At 46.6% G+C, this 16,913-nt stretch overlaps 2 protein-coding genes across 2 annotated transcripts; one reads left to right on the top strand and one right to left on the bottom strand.

Moving 5' to 3' along the window:
• The first annotated feature begins 1 nt into the window (after position 1).
• LOC117848482 (uncharacterized) lies at positions 2-1,864 on the top strand. The gene is made up of 3 exons (XM_034729912.2): positions 2-296; positions 425-491; positions 1,334-1,864. Exons 1-3 carry the CDS (start codon positions 207-209, stop codon positions 1,615-1,617), a joined length of 441 nt encoding a protein of 146 aa, XP_034585803.1. The 5' UTR covers positions 2-206; the 3' UTR covers positions 1,618-1,864.
• A 1,675-nt stretch (positions 1,865-3,539) lies between these two features.
• LOC117848481 (diacylglycerol kinase 2) lies at positions 3,540-8,264 on the bottom strand. Its single transcript, XM_034729911.2, has 8 exons — positions 8,106-8,264; positions 6,436-7,564; positions 5,529-5,904; positions 5,343-5,419; positions 5,012-5,131; positions 4,762-4,926; positions 4,485-4,622; positions 3,540-4,157 (listed from the first exon to the last, which is right to left on the bottom strand). The coding sequence occupies exons 2-8, from the start codon at positions 7,525-7,527 to the stop codon at positions 4,005-4,007; spliced, it is 2,121 nt and encodes a 706-aa protein (XP_034585802.1). The 5' UTR covers positions 7,528-7,564; positions 8,106-8,264; the 3' UTR covers positions 3,540-4,004.
• Positions 8,265-16,913: the final 8,649 nt, after the last annotated feature.

Raw genomic sequence — 16,913 nt, 5'->3', positions numbered from 1 at the left:
CCACCTACCAACCCGTGACCAACCAGAGCACAGGCAGCTCTCTTGGCGTGCTCACCTCAGCTCAGCTTAGTTCGGCTTGCTCCAAGATTTTCCCTCGGCTCCTCGATATCTCTCTCGGTCTCTCCTCCCTCCCCCATCCCACCGTAAGGACAGGGACAGAGCAAGCAAGACAGGTAGAACAAGAGCGCGCCCGTCGGCCTTCGTCCATGGCGGGGGAGGCCAACAAGCTCTTCGCCGCGTCCGAGGTCGCCCTCCACGCCTCCAGGAAGGACTGCTGGGTCGTCATCGGCGGCAAGGTCAGCGGGGAGGAGATCTTTCATGTTGTGCTTTCTCCTGGTTCGCTGGGGGAGACAGACAGAGATCTGATTCGATTTGGTCTAACTCTGATGATTTTGCTGGCCTGGCCCTGGCTGGTTGGTTTCAGGTGTATGATGTCACCAAGTTCCTGGAGGACCACCCTGGGGGAGAGGATGTGCTCCTCCATGCATCAGGTAGGTAGGCTAAGATTGTGCTCCCTGGCTTTGCTTCAGTTTCCTTTCTGCTTCATTTTCCTGCTTGTTTATCTGTTCACAGAACTGTAATCTGTGTACCAAATCATTTTGTTAGTTTAATTTCGTCATTTCTAGTTACCACTTCAAACTTTTCGAAATGGCATCACGTTGTCTCTGGCTCGTGGCTTCTGGCATAGCTATTTTTGCCAGAGAGACTTTGCAAGGCCAACTGAAGTACTGAATTTGATCTGCAAGTTCTGTAACCGCTACATGAGGAATTAAGTTATAAAACATCCTGATTTGCTACTTTGAATGTGGCATTTGGGATGATAAAAATAATATGCTAGATACACTCGAGTTGCTGAGTTCCTGGACCCTGGTTGGTAAAAGGATTTACCTGTTCTGGGTATGTTGTTGCCATGCTTTATGCCTATATCTGCTACTCTTCCTAGAAAAATAGAAAGAATCAACATCTGGGCGAATTCAAAAGTCGGCAAACCAAAAATAAAATCCGAGTATGCCAAAGCTGCTTGCCAAAAGTGAGACTAGAGGGTGATGTTGGAAATATTGTGCCCAGGGGAGACCAATGCATGTCTTAGTTAACATGTTCTCTATCTAGGTCAAATCTTCAAGCCTAGCAAATTATGCTAACTTTGTCTTTCCAAATGAAACCAGTGCACTGATTCCACTATAGTTGTTCCTTTTAGATTACAAAGGTTATCTTAATTTAAGTGAAGAACCAAAATTGTAATGTTTTTCATTTACCGCATTTCAAAAAAGATACTTCCATAAATGGAATTGTGCTAAGCTTGGTTTTCTCTGGCTGTTGTAAATTCTTGAAGCCTCTGGGGATGCTACGGAGGCATTTGAAGAGGTGGGTCACAGCACATCAGCCATCAGCATGATGGACAGCTACCTGATCGGAACCATCAAGGGCTACGTGCGTCCAAGTGCATCAAAGGCCACAGATCCTTGGGGCCTCGAGCCACCAAATTCCAGGACAATGCAAGGGAACAAAGGCCCTCCTAATCCGAACACATTCCTGGACTTCCTACTCCCGTTGTTTGTGCTTGGCCTGGCATTTTCAGCTTGGTATTACCTAACCTTCGTCTCCAAGAACCATTAAATCCAGTGAGGCTTGGAATTATTACTCACTATTAGATTGCTAGGGTGACCTTGTCTTAAGGTAATTTGTACTTGAAGAGGTTACTGCCTTACTGGCTATGTTTTAGAGAGACAGAGAAGAGAGAGAAATGATCTTGTTTTGCTCAATCTTCACGAAGTTGTAGTTTCCTTGCAATTCCTGTTCTTGCATGCAACACCCATGTCAAACCACAGATGTATGAATGAGACAAATTGTTCTTATTTTTGCTTGGGATGCCTCTTCTTGTAAAAAATCTTAGTTCTGTGCTGAAGATCCTGATGATAAATACATTGTTTGTATCAACTCATCAAGAGATCCCAAAGATGAACTGTATGTGCGCATGAGGAGATAACAGTCGTACAAGTTTTTTTTTTCTTTGGCCAACTTTGAAGATTAACGGCTCAGAGATACTGCCAATCCTAGAATTTGCACGTCAGCTGTGAAGAGATGCTTATGTTAAGGCCAGCTCCACTTTCAGATCCCAACTAGTTAATAATCCAAACTCCAAAGTCTAGACTAACAAGCCTGTCGTTGCAGTTACAAAACTGCAAATGGTTTGAATGTTACATTATTATATTTGTTTCCCTAATTTTGACCTTGACATAGTCATCTAAGCTTTCTTAGCTCATTTACTTGACAAACGGATGGGATTGTTAAGAATAATATGAGGTACTGGCTAGTGGCTATTTAGTTTGAGCTATTTTTCCTCTAGCTGGATCAAAAGATATGAAGGATATTTTGAATACTTCTTGCTCCATATTTCCTAATTCATTGTGCAGCGTATTATCCTTCCCACCGGACTATTATGACACATAAAAAAAATTAACATCTCAAGGCAAACTTGACCGGGTGCAAGGTTAAAAACATCCGTCCTTGTCAACTCTATATTGTCAATAATGTTCCAACCTATTAAGAAGCTATAAAAAGGTGAAATGGAATTTGTCAAAGGATGCAACGCATATATAATGTATGGTTTCCATTACAGTTATAGCAAACACTTTATACCCTATAGATGGCCGTGCTTACCATCACGAAGAGTTGTCATCATAAAGACAAACAATTTACTTGAATAAAAGCCAATGTATGACATCATTGGTGATGGCCAAGTTCCAAGGTAAAGGCATTCTTTTGCCTCATCCTTTGCGGAACATTTCAATTTTCATGCATACCTTACAGACTTGAACTTCAAAGAACATCGTCCTCTCCCTAGCTGCTTCCTCCTTTGTATGAGAGCAAAAATGGATGGCCTCATCCCCTTCGTCCTCAAGGCTCTGAAGAAGAAGAAGGCCATGAAGCACTACCGCTCCCTCTCCTCCACCGATCACCTGGCGCATGCTGATGTTACAGAGCTCTCTCCCCAGGGTTCCTTCTTCATGACGCCTCAGCATCCCAGGGCGCCAAGATGGCTTGATGATGAAGATGATGGCATCGGTGAGCCTCCTCCTCCTGCTCCTGCTGCTGCTGCTGCTGCAGTTCCTGCGGCCATGGCGCGCGCCAAGAGTAGCAACACGCGGCGGCTGCCCATCATGGAGGCACCGCCGCTCAGGTACGGTGGGAGCTGCCATGGCGGTAAGTGATCAAGAGTTTGAGCTTGGGCTTGTTCGTGGAGATGGCCGTATACAGTTGGCTGGCAAAGAGAGATGATTTAGATTATTTACATGTTCATACTGCCTTGATAAACCGGCGAACAATTGTTTTGATGACTATAATTCCATTGGATATTATAGTTGACGCGTGTTCAGTCTCGGACGCTGTCACTATCGAATTTGCAGACGTTCCAGTATAGACAAGAAACGAAGCAATCTTTTCTGGCACTAGAAATGAAACAAGGAGTGGTGTCAGTTATAAACAGTGCTGTAGTAGGGATACAGTACAGCCATACAGGAGGAACACAGCCAGCAAGATAATAAGGAACTACTCCACGGCAGCACCACAATATCACTTGTCAGAAGTAGCAAAATTACAGATCTTCTCAGAGAAGTCTTATATCTCTATATCTTTGCCAAGAAAGAAACACTGATGTTCTAGTTACACTGCTCATTGAGCCCTATTTGTAGTTACAAATGTTCTATGCACTACAAAACTCTTTGTATGGACTGGTATACTCTCAACTTGACAGCCACTTTCGAATCTGCTCAGATGAGCCCAGCCACAAAGAAGCGACGGACCTATCTTAAAAGGTACAACCAAATGCGAACGCATGAAATCTTCTGTTACCTCTTTGTATTGTATACATGAACTCTACAGTTTGTGCTTTGTGTCTGTGCAACGGAAGCGATTACTCGACAGAGGGGTGGTGCTTGGTATCAGCCGATACAACATGGCCAACATGGCGTTAGCTTTTGTCAGATGGAGGAGCAGACAGTGTGTCAGGAGGATAAACGGAGTGCAATCTCGTGGAGGAGCAATCTCTTCTGAGCTGCGTCGATCACACCATTGCACTCAGCATTCACGAGGACCTCACTCATGATTGCTGCAGCATGCCCAGTGGGCTCTTCAGATGTCCTTCTCAGCATGAACATCTGCACAACATTAAGACAGTCGATTAAGCTGTTCTATTAAGTTTATTCAAGGTGCTCAAATTGACTTTTAAGTTCATTGGCCAGTTGCCCAGCTTCTACTTTACTATCATACTTGATTAATCAACTAATAACTGACAAATGTTAACGATTTAGGTTCCCTAGTTACAATCGGTCTTTTGGAAAACCAGATATCAGAAGTTCTAGAAACCTCCTGATGCTAAATCACAAACAGTCATTTCATCATATGGGGAAGCATCCTCACATGCAGAATGAAAACATATGCAAACTCTACGATGCAAGTCCATTGTTCCTAGACAAGAAAATTACCTGTCCACGATGAGAAATCTCAAGGCAGCCAGGTGGCTGGATCCATGGTTCACCATCAACCTGAACAGGGAATGAACTGTGGAGGTGCAATCTTATAACTTTTCCTTGGGCCAACCGGTGTGCCCTTGAAAGTCCGACCTATCAACCACAGAAGAATTATTGTAAGATGCTAATGCTACCTAAATTTTGTTACTACATATCAGAAAGAACGGTACCACATCTGGAAAATGGGAGACAAAATAATTGAAACATTTAAAAGGAAGCAGACTATCTGTACCTGCAGTTTGCCTAGATGCCAGGTCCCTGATATACAGACCACCTCAAGCATTTTGTCATGGATTGATTGCAAACTGAAATCATCATCATGGTCATTGTCGTTTTGCCAAAGATCAACACCCCCCATGTAGCTAGGGATATTCATAACAATCACACCTTCTGCATCCTGATGAGGATACCAGATAAGAAAGCTCCTCCAAAATATATTAAATAACAAAGTCGTGACAGATGCAAGATATAAAGGAGGTTACCTCCGGAATTTCAATGTTCTTTCCATCAACTTCAAGGCTAACGTGCCATGGTAAATCAGAGCACGACCTATCCATCATATCCTTAGCACCTTCTCTAGCATATATCAGCTTGTTGACAAACTGCATGAGAAAAGTAATGCATTTATTACGTTTTCTACCAAATATATGGTAAGCATAGAAGACCCTATATGATCACAACTGCTTAGGATGCAGAGATTTCTCAGTAGTTTTCAAGGAATCATAAGATGATAAGAAATAGTTCGTTTCCAACAGAAATACTCAAACATGACTAAGAGTAAACTGTAAAAGAAAAATAAAATGTTATCCCTACCTGGCTGCAAAATTGATCTGGTTTTTCCTCCCTAGTGGTGTGGAAGTCATAAGCAACCTTTGCATCACATCCGATACCTACAGGACAGAACAAATAAATAATATTGTTAGCATCTTCAGACTGAAGAAATATATTAAACAGTAGAACTGTTGAGTGAGATGGTGGGGTTTGAAGGACGAAACTTACCTAAATAATTAGTCATAAATTTTACTTGCTTGGTGCATTGACCTTCTGTTCCATTCTTCTCTTTGATGGCTACATTCCAGCGATCAAGCACTGTAACAGCTGATTGGTCAACATCATTTAAAAGTGCACATATTCCTCCTTGTCGTTCAACAGAAGATAAACCTCCACCCCATCGCATAACACGCGATAGGTCATTTCCTGTTCCCAAAGGAAGAATGGCAACAGGGGGAGGAGATTCGTAGTTCTGCTTTTCAATGGCATCAAGAACCCAAGCTACAGTTCCATCCCCACCACAAACAAGGATTCTGAAATGTTTTACATTCTGGAATAGCTGCAATCCAACTTCAGGTCCCTGAGAAGCGCTTAGCTCAAATATCTGAAAGGAGGATTGGAATTATTAGGCAAAGCTAAGAGTTTAATTATGCTACAATCAACAATTCCAGTTATGGAATTAATGTGCTAGCCCCATTTCAACTAAAATACAAACAGATAGGTTTCTATAGCCTAGTTAAAATAAAGTGCCTACAAAAAGAGAAACATAAAGCAAGATGCTATTAGGGCAGCGCTAAACAGAAACAGACTATCCGGTATTTATATTAGTCAGGATGACAGCACCACATATCTAGAAGATCAGAACAACCTAAGGTAATTGATGGTTAGAGGATCTGTTCATAAGAAATAACTTGCGAAAGAGTTTATTTGACTCGGCAGCTGACAAAATGATTTTTTCTACTTTCTTATAACTACTCCCTCCGTTCAGGATTGTAGGTCGTTTTAGCTTTTTTAGGTTCATAGATATTATTATGCATCTAGATGTCTAAGTGCATAATAATATCTATGAGCCTAGAAAAGTCAAAACGACCTACAATTTGGAACGGAGGGAGTACAACATAGAAAGATAGATTACCTGTACAGGATTCAACAACATGTTCAGTCTTCTTCTAAGAGAAGGCCCATTTCGGCCTCCGCTCTTGCCATTGATGAAAACCAGCAGGGGTCTTGAATCTTGTGGTAAATCAACAAGTTCATATTTTCTTTTTCCTCCATTAGGAATACCAGATCCAAATGTTTGCTTGAGAGAATTTTCAGATAAGTTAGGCTTGGCCAGTGCGTACTTTCCATCCAGGCCCTGCAATCTAGCAAATCCTTCAAGCACTGAATCAAGTATTGAGCTGTTTGTGGGAGTCGGATTCGTCTTGCCACCAGGATGGTTATTCATGCGTTTCTTGCTGCGTGGCCTCCTGTCCCGACTCCTACGTGATGAAAACCCCTCCTTGATTGAGTTCAACATTCCACTGATTGCTGGACCTTCGCTAATCTCTTTCACCGACTGGGGAGGAACAATAAGCCTCCTGAGAAGGCCAAGATCACAAGTGTTCCCGGTTTCCTTCAACAGCTTCGCATGGCAATCAACATGGATCTGCCGCTGGCACCACAGGCAGCGCCATATGGGAGAGACGCCAAGGAACGGCACACCACACGGCTCATCGCAGTAGTAACAGAAGGAAGATATCTCCGGGTTGTCGTCCAGCTCAACCCACCTCTCCGACCAGTGATGCAGCAAAGGCGACACACCAGCCTGCGCGACGCACTTGCAGTCCTTCTCGGCGCCCCTCGAGCAGTAGGAGTGCGCCGCCACCCCACAAACAGAGCAGCGGTGGACCACGTCTGCCTCGGCGGCCCTGGAGCCCACCACGCCCTGTGCAGAGCCGAGGGACGACAGGCACACGCAGCACGTCGACGGCTGCCCGCCACTGAAGTAGTCCTCGGACCACGTGTGGCTGGAGCTCGGGCACCGCAGCGACTTCCAGGCGGCCCGCTTCTCCCTGGCAGCCGCCTTGATCCAGTACAGCGACGCCTCGCGCTGCAGCCTGAGGAGCGCGTAGATGAGCGCAGCGAGGCCGAAGGAGCCCGCGGTGATGAGCCAGCCGAAGAACTGGAGCCCGGGAGCGTCAAGCAAGCTGGCCATGGCCACCAGCAACGGTCCCACCAGGTCCATGGCAGGTCGCCAGGCTTCCTGCGCTCAAGAGCAGAACCTGCAGCAGAGGCAACAGAAGAGGCAAGAATAACCCGTGAGTCGTATGTATCGCAAGAAGCTCGCGTCGCTGGCATACAAAACTTGCGTGCTACCGTTTCCCTTGATCTGGAGATGACGGAAGGAAAGGCATATTTGAACAGGAAGCAATTCCCCCCTCCAGTTTGGCAAGCGAGATCGCATTCCACCCACGGATCGCGCCACGAAACAGGAGCAAAATCCATCTCGCGCTGGCGAAATCTCATCTCTCACGCGTACACGAGGCAGCAAATCAACCCCGCAGATGAGTTTCCATCGGGGCAATTCAAGCGCCCCAAAATCAAGCCAGAGGAACAAGGCAAAACAAATCGAACCGGACGGATCCTAACCAAAAAAAAAAAGGCGGCGGGCGGCGAGGGTTGGATCCGCACCCGAGCGATCCCCGCCGGGATCCCGCATTCCCCGTCCGCCTCCGCCCCCGAGGATTCAATTTAATTCAACCCCCGCCTAATCCCACCATCTACGCGCAGAGAAGATTTGGTGGGGATATCGCGAGCGCTCACCTCGCAAACCCTTGCTCCGCTTCGCTTGGCTTCGCCTTCCTTCGCTTAGCTCGCGCTGCCGTGTGGTTGGGTTCGGCGCTGCGCTGCAGAGGAGGGGAGGGGAGGCCGAGAGCCCGAGAGGGGAGGAAAATTCGAAGGGTGGTGGGTGGGGGCCGGTTAGCGTCGTGGCGTGCGTTTAAAAAGGAGAGATTGGGGGTACAGGCGCGTCCTCCTCTGCACTGACAGGGATGGCTCGTGGGTGTCCTGGGGAACCGGAGCTCTACGCTTTACGTCACTCGTAATCATTTTCCTTTTTATATTTACATTTAATTGTAGACAAAAGATATTTATTTATCTTTTTTAAAAAAAACAGAGATTATTTTCGGTGAAACTTTGTAAAGCATTTTTTGGTGAACCTTTTTTTTATTTGAGAAAGACACTCAAAGAGTCTCATTTTAGGTGAATTACTGCCACATCATAAAGAGAAAAGGTGATAAAATCATAAAAGTTCATTGAAGTTTGTGAAGTCGATTTTTCTTTTACTTTTGGCCGTTACCATATAAAATTATATATTGTATATCGATGTTCTTGAAAGCATCCAAGAGTGCCGACGTCAGCTTTTGAAATTCAGAATCAAACGCCCGGCTGCATGAGTCGATCCCTTCATGTTTCATCCACGCATGACCTAGTCCGTTGAGTTTTTCCATGCCGGCTGGCGGCGGGGCGTCCAGAGTCCGGAGTCTCCGCCGTCGAGCAGCCAGCCACCTGCGACCGCTGCGGCTCCAATGGCTTCTGTTTTGTGTGCCACTTTGTTCTCGTCTCTCTCTCTCTCTCTCTCTCTCTCTCTCTCTCTCATTTTGCCTTGTCCCATGCTGATGATGGACTTGTCAATTAGAGTGAGTGAGAACTAGCTGAATTAGTTGGCAGCTAAAGCTAGCGTGTTGTGTGGTCAGCGTGGCCATTTCGATGGGATCTACGCGTGCTGCGCGCGACATGGGTTTCCATCCCCATCCTCGCGCGACGCTGTCATTAGTAGTGTGAGGTTGCTGCGGGTGTTTTTGGTTAGCGGTTGCTTGGTGTGATCAAGCCAGTGATGTCTGTGGTTGTGGACTTGCGGCAGAATTAAATGACTTCTCGATCGAACAGTGATGGTGTGATCACATGCTCCAATTAGCTCCCATGATGATTCTCATGGGTTCAGTTCTTACTTTGATTTGATTGATTGATTTTTTTTATCTCAGAGTATAATTTTTTTACTCAAGTGCATTTTATGCTTCATTCGAGGAAAATGAGGATTTACTCCGTTTGCCATTTTTGATACGCTCGGCGGCACCACAATTCCAGAAATCTCTTTCAAAAACATTTGCTTTTCATATTGCAGCCTTTCAGAGTAGTATAATCTTTACCGGTCACAAGGACCAAACAGAGGCTAATTTTTTTATTAAAAAAAAAGCCACGAAGATGCCACTACCTTGCTTTGGAGGAAACAACTCGAAATTTAGAAAAGCCAAGCCACTATGGTTTCATTTTTCTTGTATATAGCTTATCTATCGCGGGAAATTTGAAGCGTGCATCACGCCCGAAATCGAGAGTGCTTCTGAGGAAGCACTACGTGCATATTTTTTTTTTCAGAAACAATAAGAGCCGCATGCTGCCACCGAGTGGCTCTTGGATCAATTTGTTTTTTTCTCATCATCAATTCATAGAGGCCAGATTTGCATGGGGAACTCATGAGCCCAACATTTCCCAATCCCAAAGCAGATCCGGCGCGTGAAGAAAGCGAACTTTTTTTTGCGGTGGAAAGCGTACACGCTGCGGCGCATTCTTAATCCCTAAGACTTTGGAGCCTTCGATTCCTTCTCCCATCAACCAAGCTCAAGTAACCAGAGTCCCTACCACTCAAGCTAAAAGGTTGGCATCGATCACTAAAATATAGTACTCTCCCTCTCCTTTTCACCAAGCACATGTTTTTTTTTACTATATTATCCTCACTTTTCGAGTTACAACAAACAAAAGTTGGCATATTGATTATAGAAAAAGAAGAAAAAAAAAGTTACAACAACGAAGTGGGAGAAACGGAGGGCCCAACGCGTTGAAACTTTTTACTAACGACCTCTAGCTTGATTAGCTTGCTATATATCTAATAATTGCGTTCAAGATCATTCTCCAATGAGTATGTACTGTATAGCATGGTATGATCTTTTCAGGGACATCCGTCAAGAAAGCAAACTGGATGGGGAGATGAGTTTAGCTGCTTTAGAGTTTTGCAGGTTGCTTCACTTTTTGGCGCACCGATGAGATAAAAAAAAATTGAGCTGCTTAACCTTCAAGATTCAATTACCAAGGGAAACATCAACACATGATAATCAGCTCTTACAAGTAGCTTGTAAATCATACGCCTTCAATTTCCCCTCTAGAAGAGCAACATGTATAGTAACGAGGATTAATCGGCAGCAACCATGGCTGGTTTTCGTCAACAAAAAAAGAAAAAAAACGTAACCATGGCTGGTGTTCGGCAAAGGCAGATGAACAGATGGCATACAAGCGACACTAGGATTTCCCTTTTTTTCGGTATTATTAGCCTGCCTAGATTGGGTTCGTGGATCGATGGTTACAAGTCATCGCGGATATTTCATCCCTGAAAAGATCGAAACGAAACCACCTTGCATACCCATTAAAATGTATCGCTACTATTGTCAACATCACCAACGCCGGTCTTTGTCGACGGTGTCCAGTTGATGGTGTATCAGCTTAATTAACCACCTCCATCCGTCCAACTGTAGGGTGGGGCCGATGCCAACCCCCCGCACACGAACCCAGATACTTCCAGAAAGATCTGAAACGAGATCCTATGACCACGTCACGGGCCACGCTGATGTGGCGACCAATCAACCATCCAACGTTCCAGCGTGTCGCTTTCCACAGCGCGGCACTTGCTGACGTGCCCACTGCCGGTGGCTGGGGCTCCTACGAAGCTTTCGTGTGCTGGATAAAATACGGCCTTAAAGCCCATTAAACCTAACTAAAAAACTCAACTTATAGATAAATAAATATAACATTTCGGAAAATTAATTCGAAAAATTACGTTCAACATTTTTTAAGAAATAGATCAATATTTAGAAATACTACATTCAACATTTTTGAAAAATAACTACTTTCAACATTTCATAAGATTACATTCAACATTTTCTGAGAAAAAGATCAATATTTAGAAATACTACATTCAATATTTTTGGAAAACTAACTACTGTCAATATTTTTCTTAAGCTATTCCAACATTTCAGTATAATATCTGAAAAAAACGATGTTCTTCTCCGATGACAGCAAAGAGTGGCAGCTGTGTATGGAGGCAGGGGTCGTGCCCGGCGGCGAGCAAGCACGAGGGGGCCGCCACGGCTGCGGAGCACAAGAGGGCCGCGGTGGCCCCGACACTAGCACCCGTGGCCGGCCGCGCCCAACCCATGTGGGGCCTCCCGGCGGCAGGCAAGCAATAGGAGGGCATGCAGGTGCCGCAGCCGCAGGCTAGAGGCGGGCGCGTGCGGGCAGCGGCGGCAGCGGGGTGAGAGAGGGAGTTGGCGGTGAGAGAGAAGGGTAGGGTTGAAGTGACGGGTCAGATTCTACGGATGTAAATATTTCCACGAATCTCAAATAATGAAAGTTATGTAACTCACATGCTACCGGAAGCCACGTAAGCCACGTAGGATTGGCGCGGTGGCTCACCTCCCAGCCCAACCAACGGCCCAGACCTCTGGCCCAACTGTCCCGTGGTGGTGGGGCCGCCTGCATGTGCGAGATATTTCCGGGCGTCTTTCTCTTTTTCCTGCAGGTGGATCATTCATTGCTGGCCGGCGGGGCCCCTGTCGGCAAAGAAGGGAGAGCAAAGGACGGTTGATTCGTCCACGTGGCGGGCCGTCGTGCGCGCAGCTCGCTTGGGATTCTTCCGATTGGGGCTTGAGCTCGCAGCTTGGGATCCGGGGATCTTGATTCTTTGAGTTGTGGATCAAGTTTGCGGCTTGGATGGACGCTGGGAACAGGTTTAATTATTTTAGTTCAGCCGAGGTCAGATTATCGGAGCGATCGATAGAATTGTTACCATCTTTTTTCTCCAAAGCAAAATGAGACATCGGAAACAAAGCCATATGCCCTGGACGATGAAGCAGTTGTTCACGGTGCCATGGATAGATTGGAATTGATTGATCCTTGGAACACCGCCCACGTACGGGCCCTCCGGGCGGCCGCGTGCATGTGATGCGGTGGTGTCGTGGGACGGAGCTGAGCCATGCCATGCCATGCCATCGGCATCGAGGCCGGACAACGACGATGGAAAACAACCGAACATGCATGGAGACGTACGGGTGCATGCGGGGATTTGACCTGGCCATGGCGCCGTGAACAAACTGCTCCATCCAGATCCAGGGAGAGCAAGAGCCAGCGAGAGGAAGCATCAGTACGGGCAGCGGACGTGGCGCGTGGCAATTGGTGCGCTCCGGTGCCGGCAGGCTGCTGCCGACTGGCCGGCCTAGCCGCCCAGCCTCTTCCAGTCCCGCGTGGCGGCAACGTGGGAGCCACGCGATCAATGACGGATCAGATCTGACGATGGACCATGCGTGCAGCATGTGATGAGTACGAAACACGAGTACTGATGAATTGAGGAGCGAGCTAGCGTTTGACTTCGCTTGCAGGCTGTGTGCGCATGTCCTCGATCAGGTAGACAAAAATTTTACTTAATTATTATTAGTTCGTAAAATAGCTAAAATCATCCCTAAACTTTCTAGGAAGGATCAAACTCGTCCTTAAACCTTCAAAAGAAAAAGGGTCAATATAGTCCCTCACCTCTTGCTTTTGAGTCAAACGCGTCCTTGTACTGACGTGACGCTGCATGGTGGAATGAGACGAATGTGAAATATATATTTTGCCCTTGGCTCTTGCATAATGGCGGATGGGACCTACATGCTAGGATTTTTTTCTTTTTCTTTTACTCCTCGCATCTCTGGCTTCAGCGGTGGTGTGGGGGTGGTCAGCGGCACAGGGGCATCGACGATCGGGACGACGGAGCAGCGACTCGGAGGGGTTAGCTGTCAGTGCCACCGAGAGGAACATGAGCAGCATAAGAAGCTCCCGGTACAAGGGCAAAATGGACATTTCACTTTCGTCTCGTGCCACACCCGCACAGCGACGTGTTTGACAAAAACGAGAGTTGGGGGACTAGATTGACCATTTTGGAAGTTTAGGGACGAATGTGGAAAGTGGAAAGTTTAAAGACCTTATTAGTTCTAGCTAGTACGTGCCAACAAACTTCGATCCGGTGGGTTGCATGGTATGGTACATGATGAAGGGGGCTAATTAACATGCATGTGACAGTCTCCATGGCGAGCGAGCGAGTCTTATATACACTTGCACTACAAGGATTACAAAGAGGAAGAATGCATTTGTCACCGGTCAGAAATCATATGCCGGTTATATTGCGTTAGTTATAGGAAAAAGGGGAAAAGTTGCAATAGCAGAGTCGGGAAAAATAAGGGCCATGACGCATCGTGACGAATACTGATCAATGAGTGAGTGTATAACATCAGCATGTCATAGCACCTGCAACAATCAGGTGTCCACTTGTCAACCACACAACGCATGCAACACATAAGGCATATGTCTTATCGTTTCTATACTTTTTTTTGGTTAAAATTAGTAGCTAATCGCCTAGCCTCTTTTGCACACCCTATCTATGACCATGTCACGGGGCACGCTGATGTGACGGTTAATTAACCACCCAATTGTGCCTCTAATCGCGATCCCCCGGTCCAGCGTGTCGCTGTCGACGACACGGCGTCTGGTGACGTGCCGTCCACTGGTCGGACGTCCAGCCCCACCGTCCGAACCTGTCCCAAACTGTCCGGTGAGCCCGCCAGCATGTGCGAGATATTTTCGGGCCTTTCCCTTTTTTCCGCGGCGATGATGATAATACTCCTTCCGTTCCTTCCGTATTTATTTTAATTTTATTTGAAAAGTCAAAATATCTAAATTTGATCAAATTTATACAATAAAGTAGTAAAATTTATGATATCAAATGAATAATATTAGTTTCATTAAATATATTATTTATAGTATACCTATTCGGTCTCATAAATTTTTATAATCATCTTTATAATTTTGATTAAATATAAAATGGTTTGACTCTTCAAAAAAGTTGGAATTTGGAACGGATGGAGTAGTTGCCTAGTTGGTGGTTGGGGATTCTTCCATTTGGGGCTTGTGTAGATTGTCGCGAGATCTCCTGAGGCTTATGCACGAGTTTTATTGGATTGCTACAATATCTTCTTCTTCTGACACTACTGGTAAACTCAGCATTGATCCTCGGACTTAGTACTGGTTGATTGGATCTAACGGCTAATTCTTCAAGAGGCTTCCGTGACCTCCTTTACTATCAACTTAGCAGTTCTGGTTGCGCAAGAAGTTTGGAACCGATACTGAAGAAAGTTTCCGCAGCAGCAGTGTGAATCGCCTTGGTCGCTTCACCGGGGCATCGGGCATCGCCCCTCACGCCACGGCCAAGGATAATGAAGCTCAAAGTCAAACAACGCTCGCCAGCATGGCACAGCACAGCGGCGCACGAGCGAGCTTCCCGAAGCTAGCTGGGACATCATATGGTGCCATGGTGGTGGGCGCCCCACATGCCCAGCCGCCCAGGGATGTTCTTTGAGCTAAATAACCAGTCAATGCAACCACCACATACGAACTAACCAACAAATGAAAAAGGACTCCAAGTATAATACTGTAAGGTCAAACTGCGTCGACGACGACGTGGCCAGGAGGATACGGCGGCTGCAAGCGGGCTGATGACCGGCCGGCCGGCCGGCTCGTCATCAGGACCGGACCTTAGTTTTCCCTTCTCATGACTTCACTCCGTTTCCAGCAACTTGATTCTCGGTCCGTCGGTCACGGGCGGACGTACGACCAAGTTAATTGGAACGTCTGCCGTAAGTACGCTGGAGCAGATTGAACTCTCTTCTTGACTCCAAGAATGCAGTCACAGGTCGTCTCTCTCCCAGCAGTCTTCTGCCCAAGCCCAACAAAAAGGATATATGGTATACCTGAGCCGTGTCAATCAAGCAACGGACGTTATTCGTGTGCCCTGCTGGTCAAAGATTCAAATGTGCAGTCACATTTTATATGCAACATCTTTCATTTTGGATTTATTACCTATATATACCTCTATATGAAAGCAGGGCCCTTGGTACTGTGCACTTTCGCTGACATATGGACCCCGCGATTTCAGTCTTAAAAAACAAATCTCCCCAAGGCCCTTGGTACTGTGCACTTTTACAATCTCTCACCCGGATAGTACATAGACTGGCATTAAAGTCTGGAATGTGCATCCAGTTTCTCTTACCAAGTGATGCAGGCACACTGCTTCTCCAGAGTATGTCATATGGCTTGCTGCAACTTATGCTACCAATTCTTTGTCATGACCCAAAAAGAATAAAATTACAAGTGGCGCAGCGTAGCGCGCTTATCCGCCTACTTGACCTTTAATTTCGATGCTCATCAAATCAAAAGCTTTACACTTGCTCATTTTATTAGTGGCAACCTTTCATGCTTCTTTTTTATTAGTGGCAACCTTTCAATCTTCACCTCGCTCGCTCGCACCTAAGCTGCTGACCACGGCCCATAGACTTCACGTTCCGGCCTCTCTTAATCAAGTTTGGGCTCTCGGGCGTCGTATGTTGTCTGGGCTTCGTATGTTGCTTCAATTTCAATAATGCGGCACCAACATCATCATCATCATCATCATGGTGATTTGAACATGGGCCGCATGATGACATAAGCCCATGACTATCAATGGCGCGCACACAATCTCCGCTCCTACTTACTCATCACTAACCCACTTTGAAATAAAATAAATAGTTTTATCATGCGATTGAATAATTAACATATGTGTGCGTGGATCGTTTCACGTTGATTTTTTTTTGCCACGAATGCCATCATGTAATTCCATCCAGACGGCGGAGGTTTCTGCCACGAGGACCGCTTCTGATTGATCTGAGTTGCCACATCTTGTTCGTGTGCTGAGAATGCTGTGCGTGCCTGGAGTGATGGTTGTCAGTCATGTTAGTACAGGCAGTTTGGCATTTTGGTCAAGTTATACATACGCCTAATCGTCACATTGTCCATGTTGCCTGCACGCGTTTGCAGCGGCGACAGTCGGCAGCCTTCTTCTGCCACGTCGGTCTACTGCAATGTCGCTTCATCCACAAACGACATCGGAGGCGAAACATACGGCAGAAATTGGTGAAGTACTCCACTGAACAAAAATTGTGCATTACTTTAATACTTACCATCTTCACGGGCGCGTCAACGCGCAGTTTCAGGAGACCACCACAACCCAGACTGCAGCCGCCGCTGTTCCGGGAGGACGCCAAGGCAACTGAGTTGCGACCTCAACCGCGCAGCGCTTTCACGACCCTTGCTGCTGGAGCAGAGATCTGGCCTAGATGAACGGAGCTTCCAGGATCCCGAAGGCGCCACAAGGACGGCGACGGCTGATTCCGCAGCCCCAGGATTGGTCAGGTTCTTGGTGTAGTTGCCGCTGTTGCTGGTGAGGTAGAGCACGCCGGCGGCATTGAGGCGCAAGGTGAGGTGGAACCCGATCTGGAACGTGCCGGTGTCCCAGTACGCGGCGGCCGCGACGCTCTCCGTCTGCGCGGGTTACATGATGAGGTTGCCGTCGTTGGCCTGGTTGGTGGCAGAGACACCGGAGAAAAGCTGATCGCCGGGCGCGAGCTCCTGCCCGCGGAGCAGGGTGTCCGTGGGCGCCGCGAAGGTGGACCATACGAC

This window comes from Setaria viridis, chromosome 3 (genome assembly GCF_005286985.2).
Source record: "Setaria viridis chromosome 3, Setaria_viridis_v4.0, whole genome shotgun sequence".
Classification (NCBI taxonomy): Eukaryota; Viridiplantae; Streptophyta; class Magnoliopsida; order Poales; family Poaceae; genus Setaria; species Setaria viridis.
This window is presented reverse-complemented; position numbering and strand designations above follow the sequence as displayed.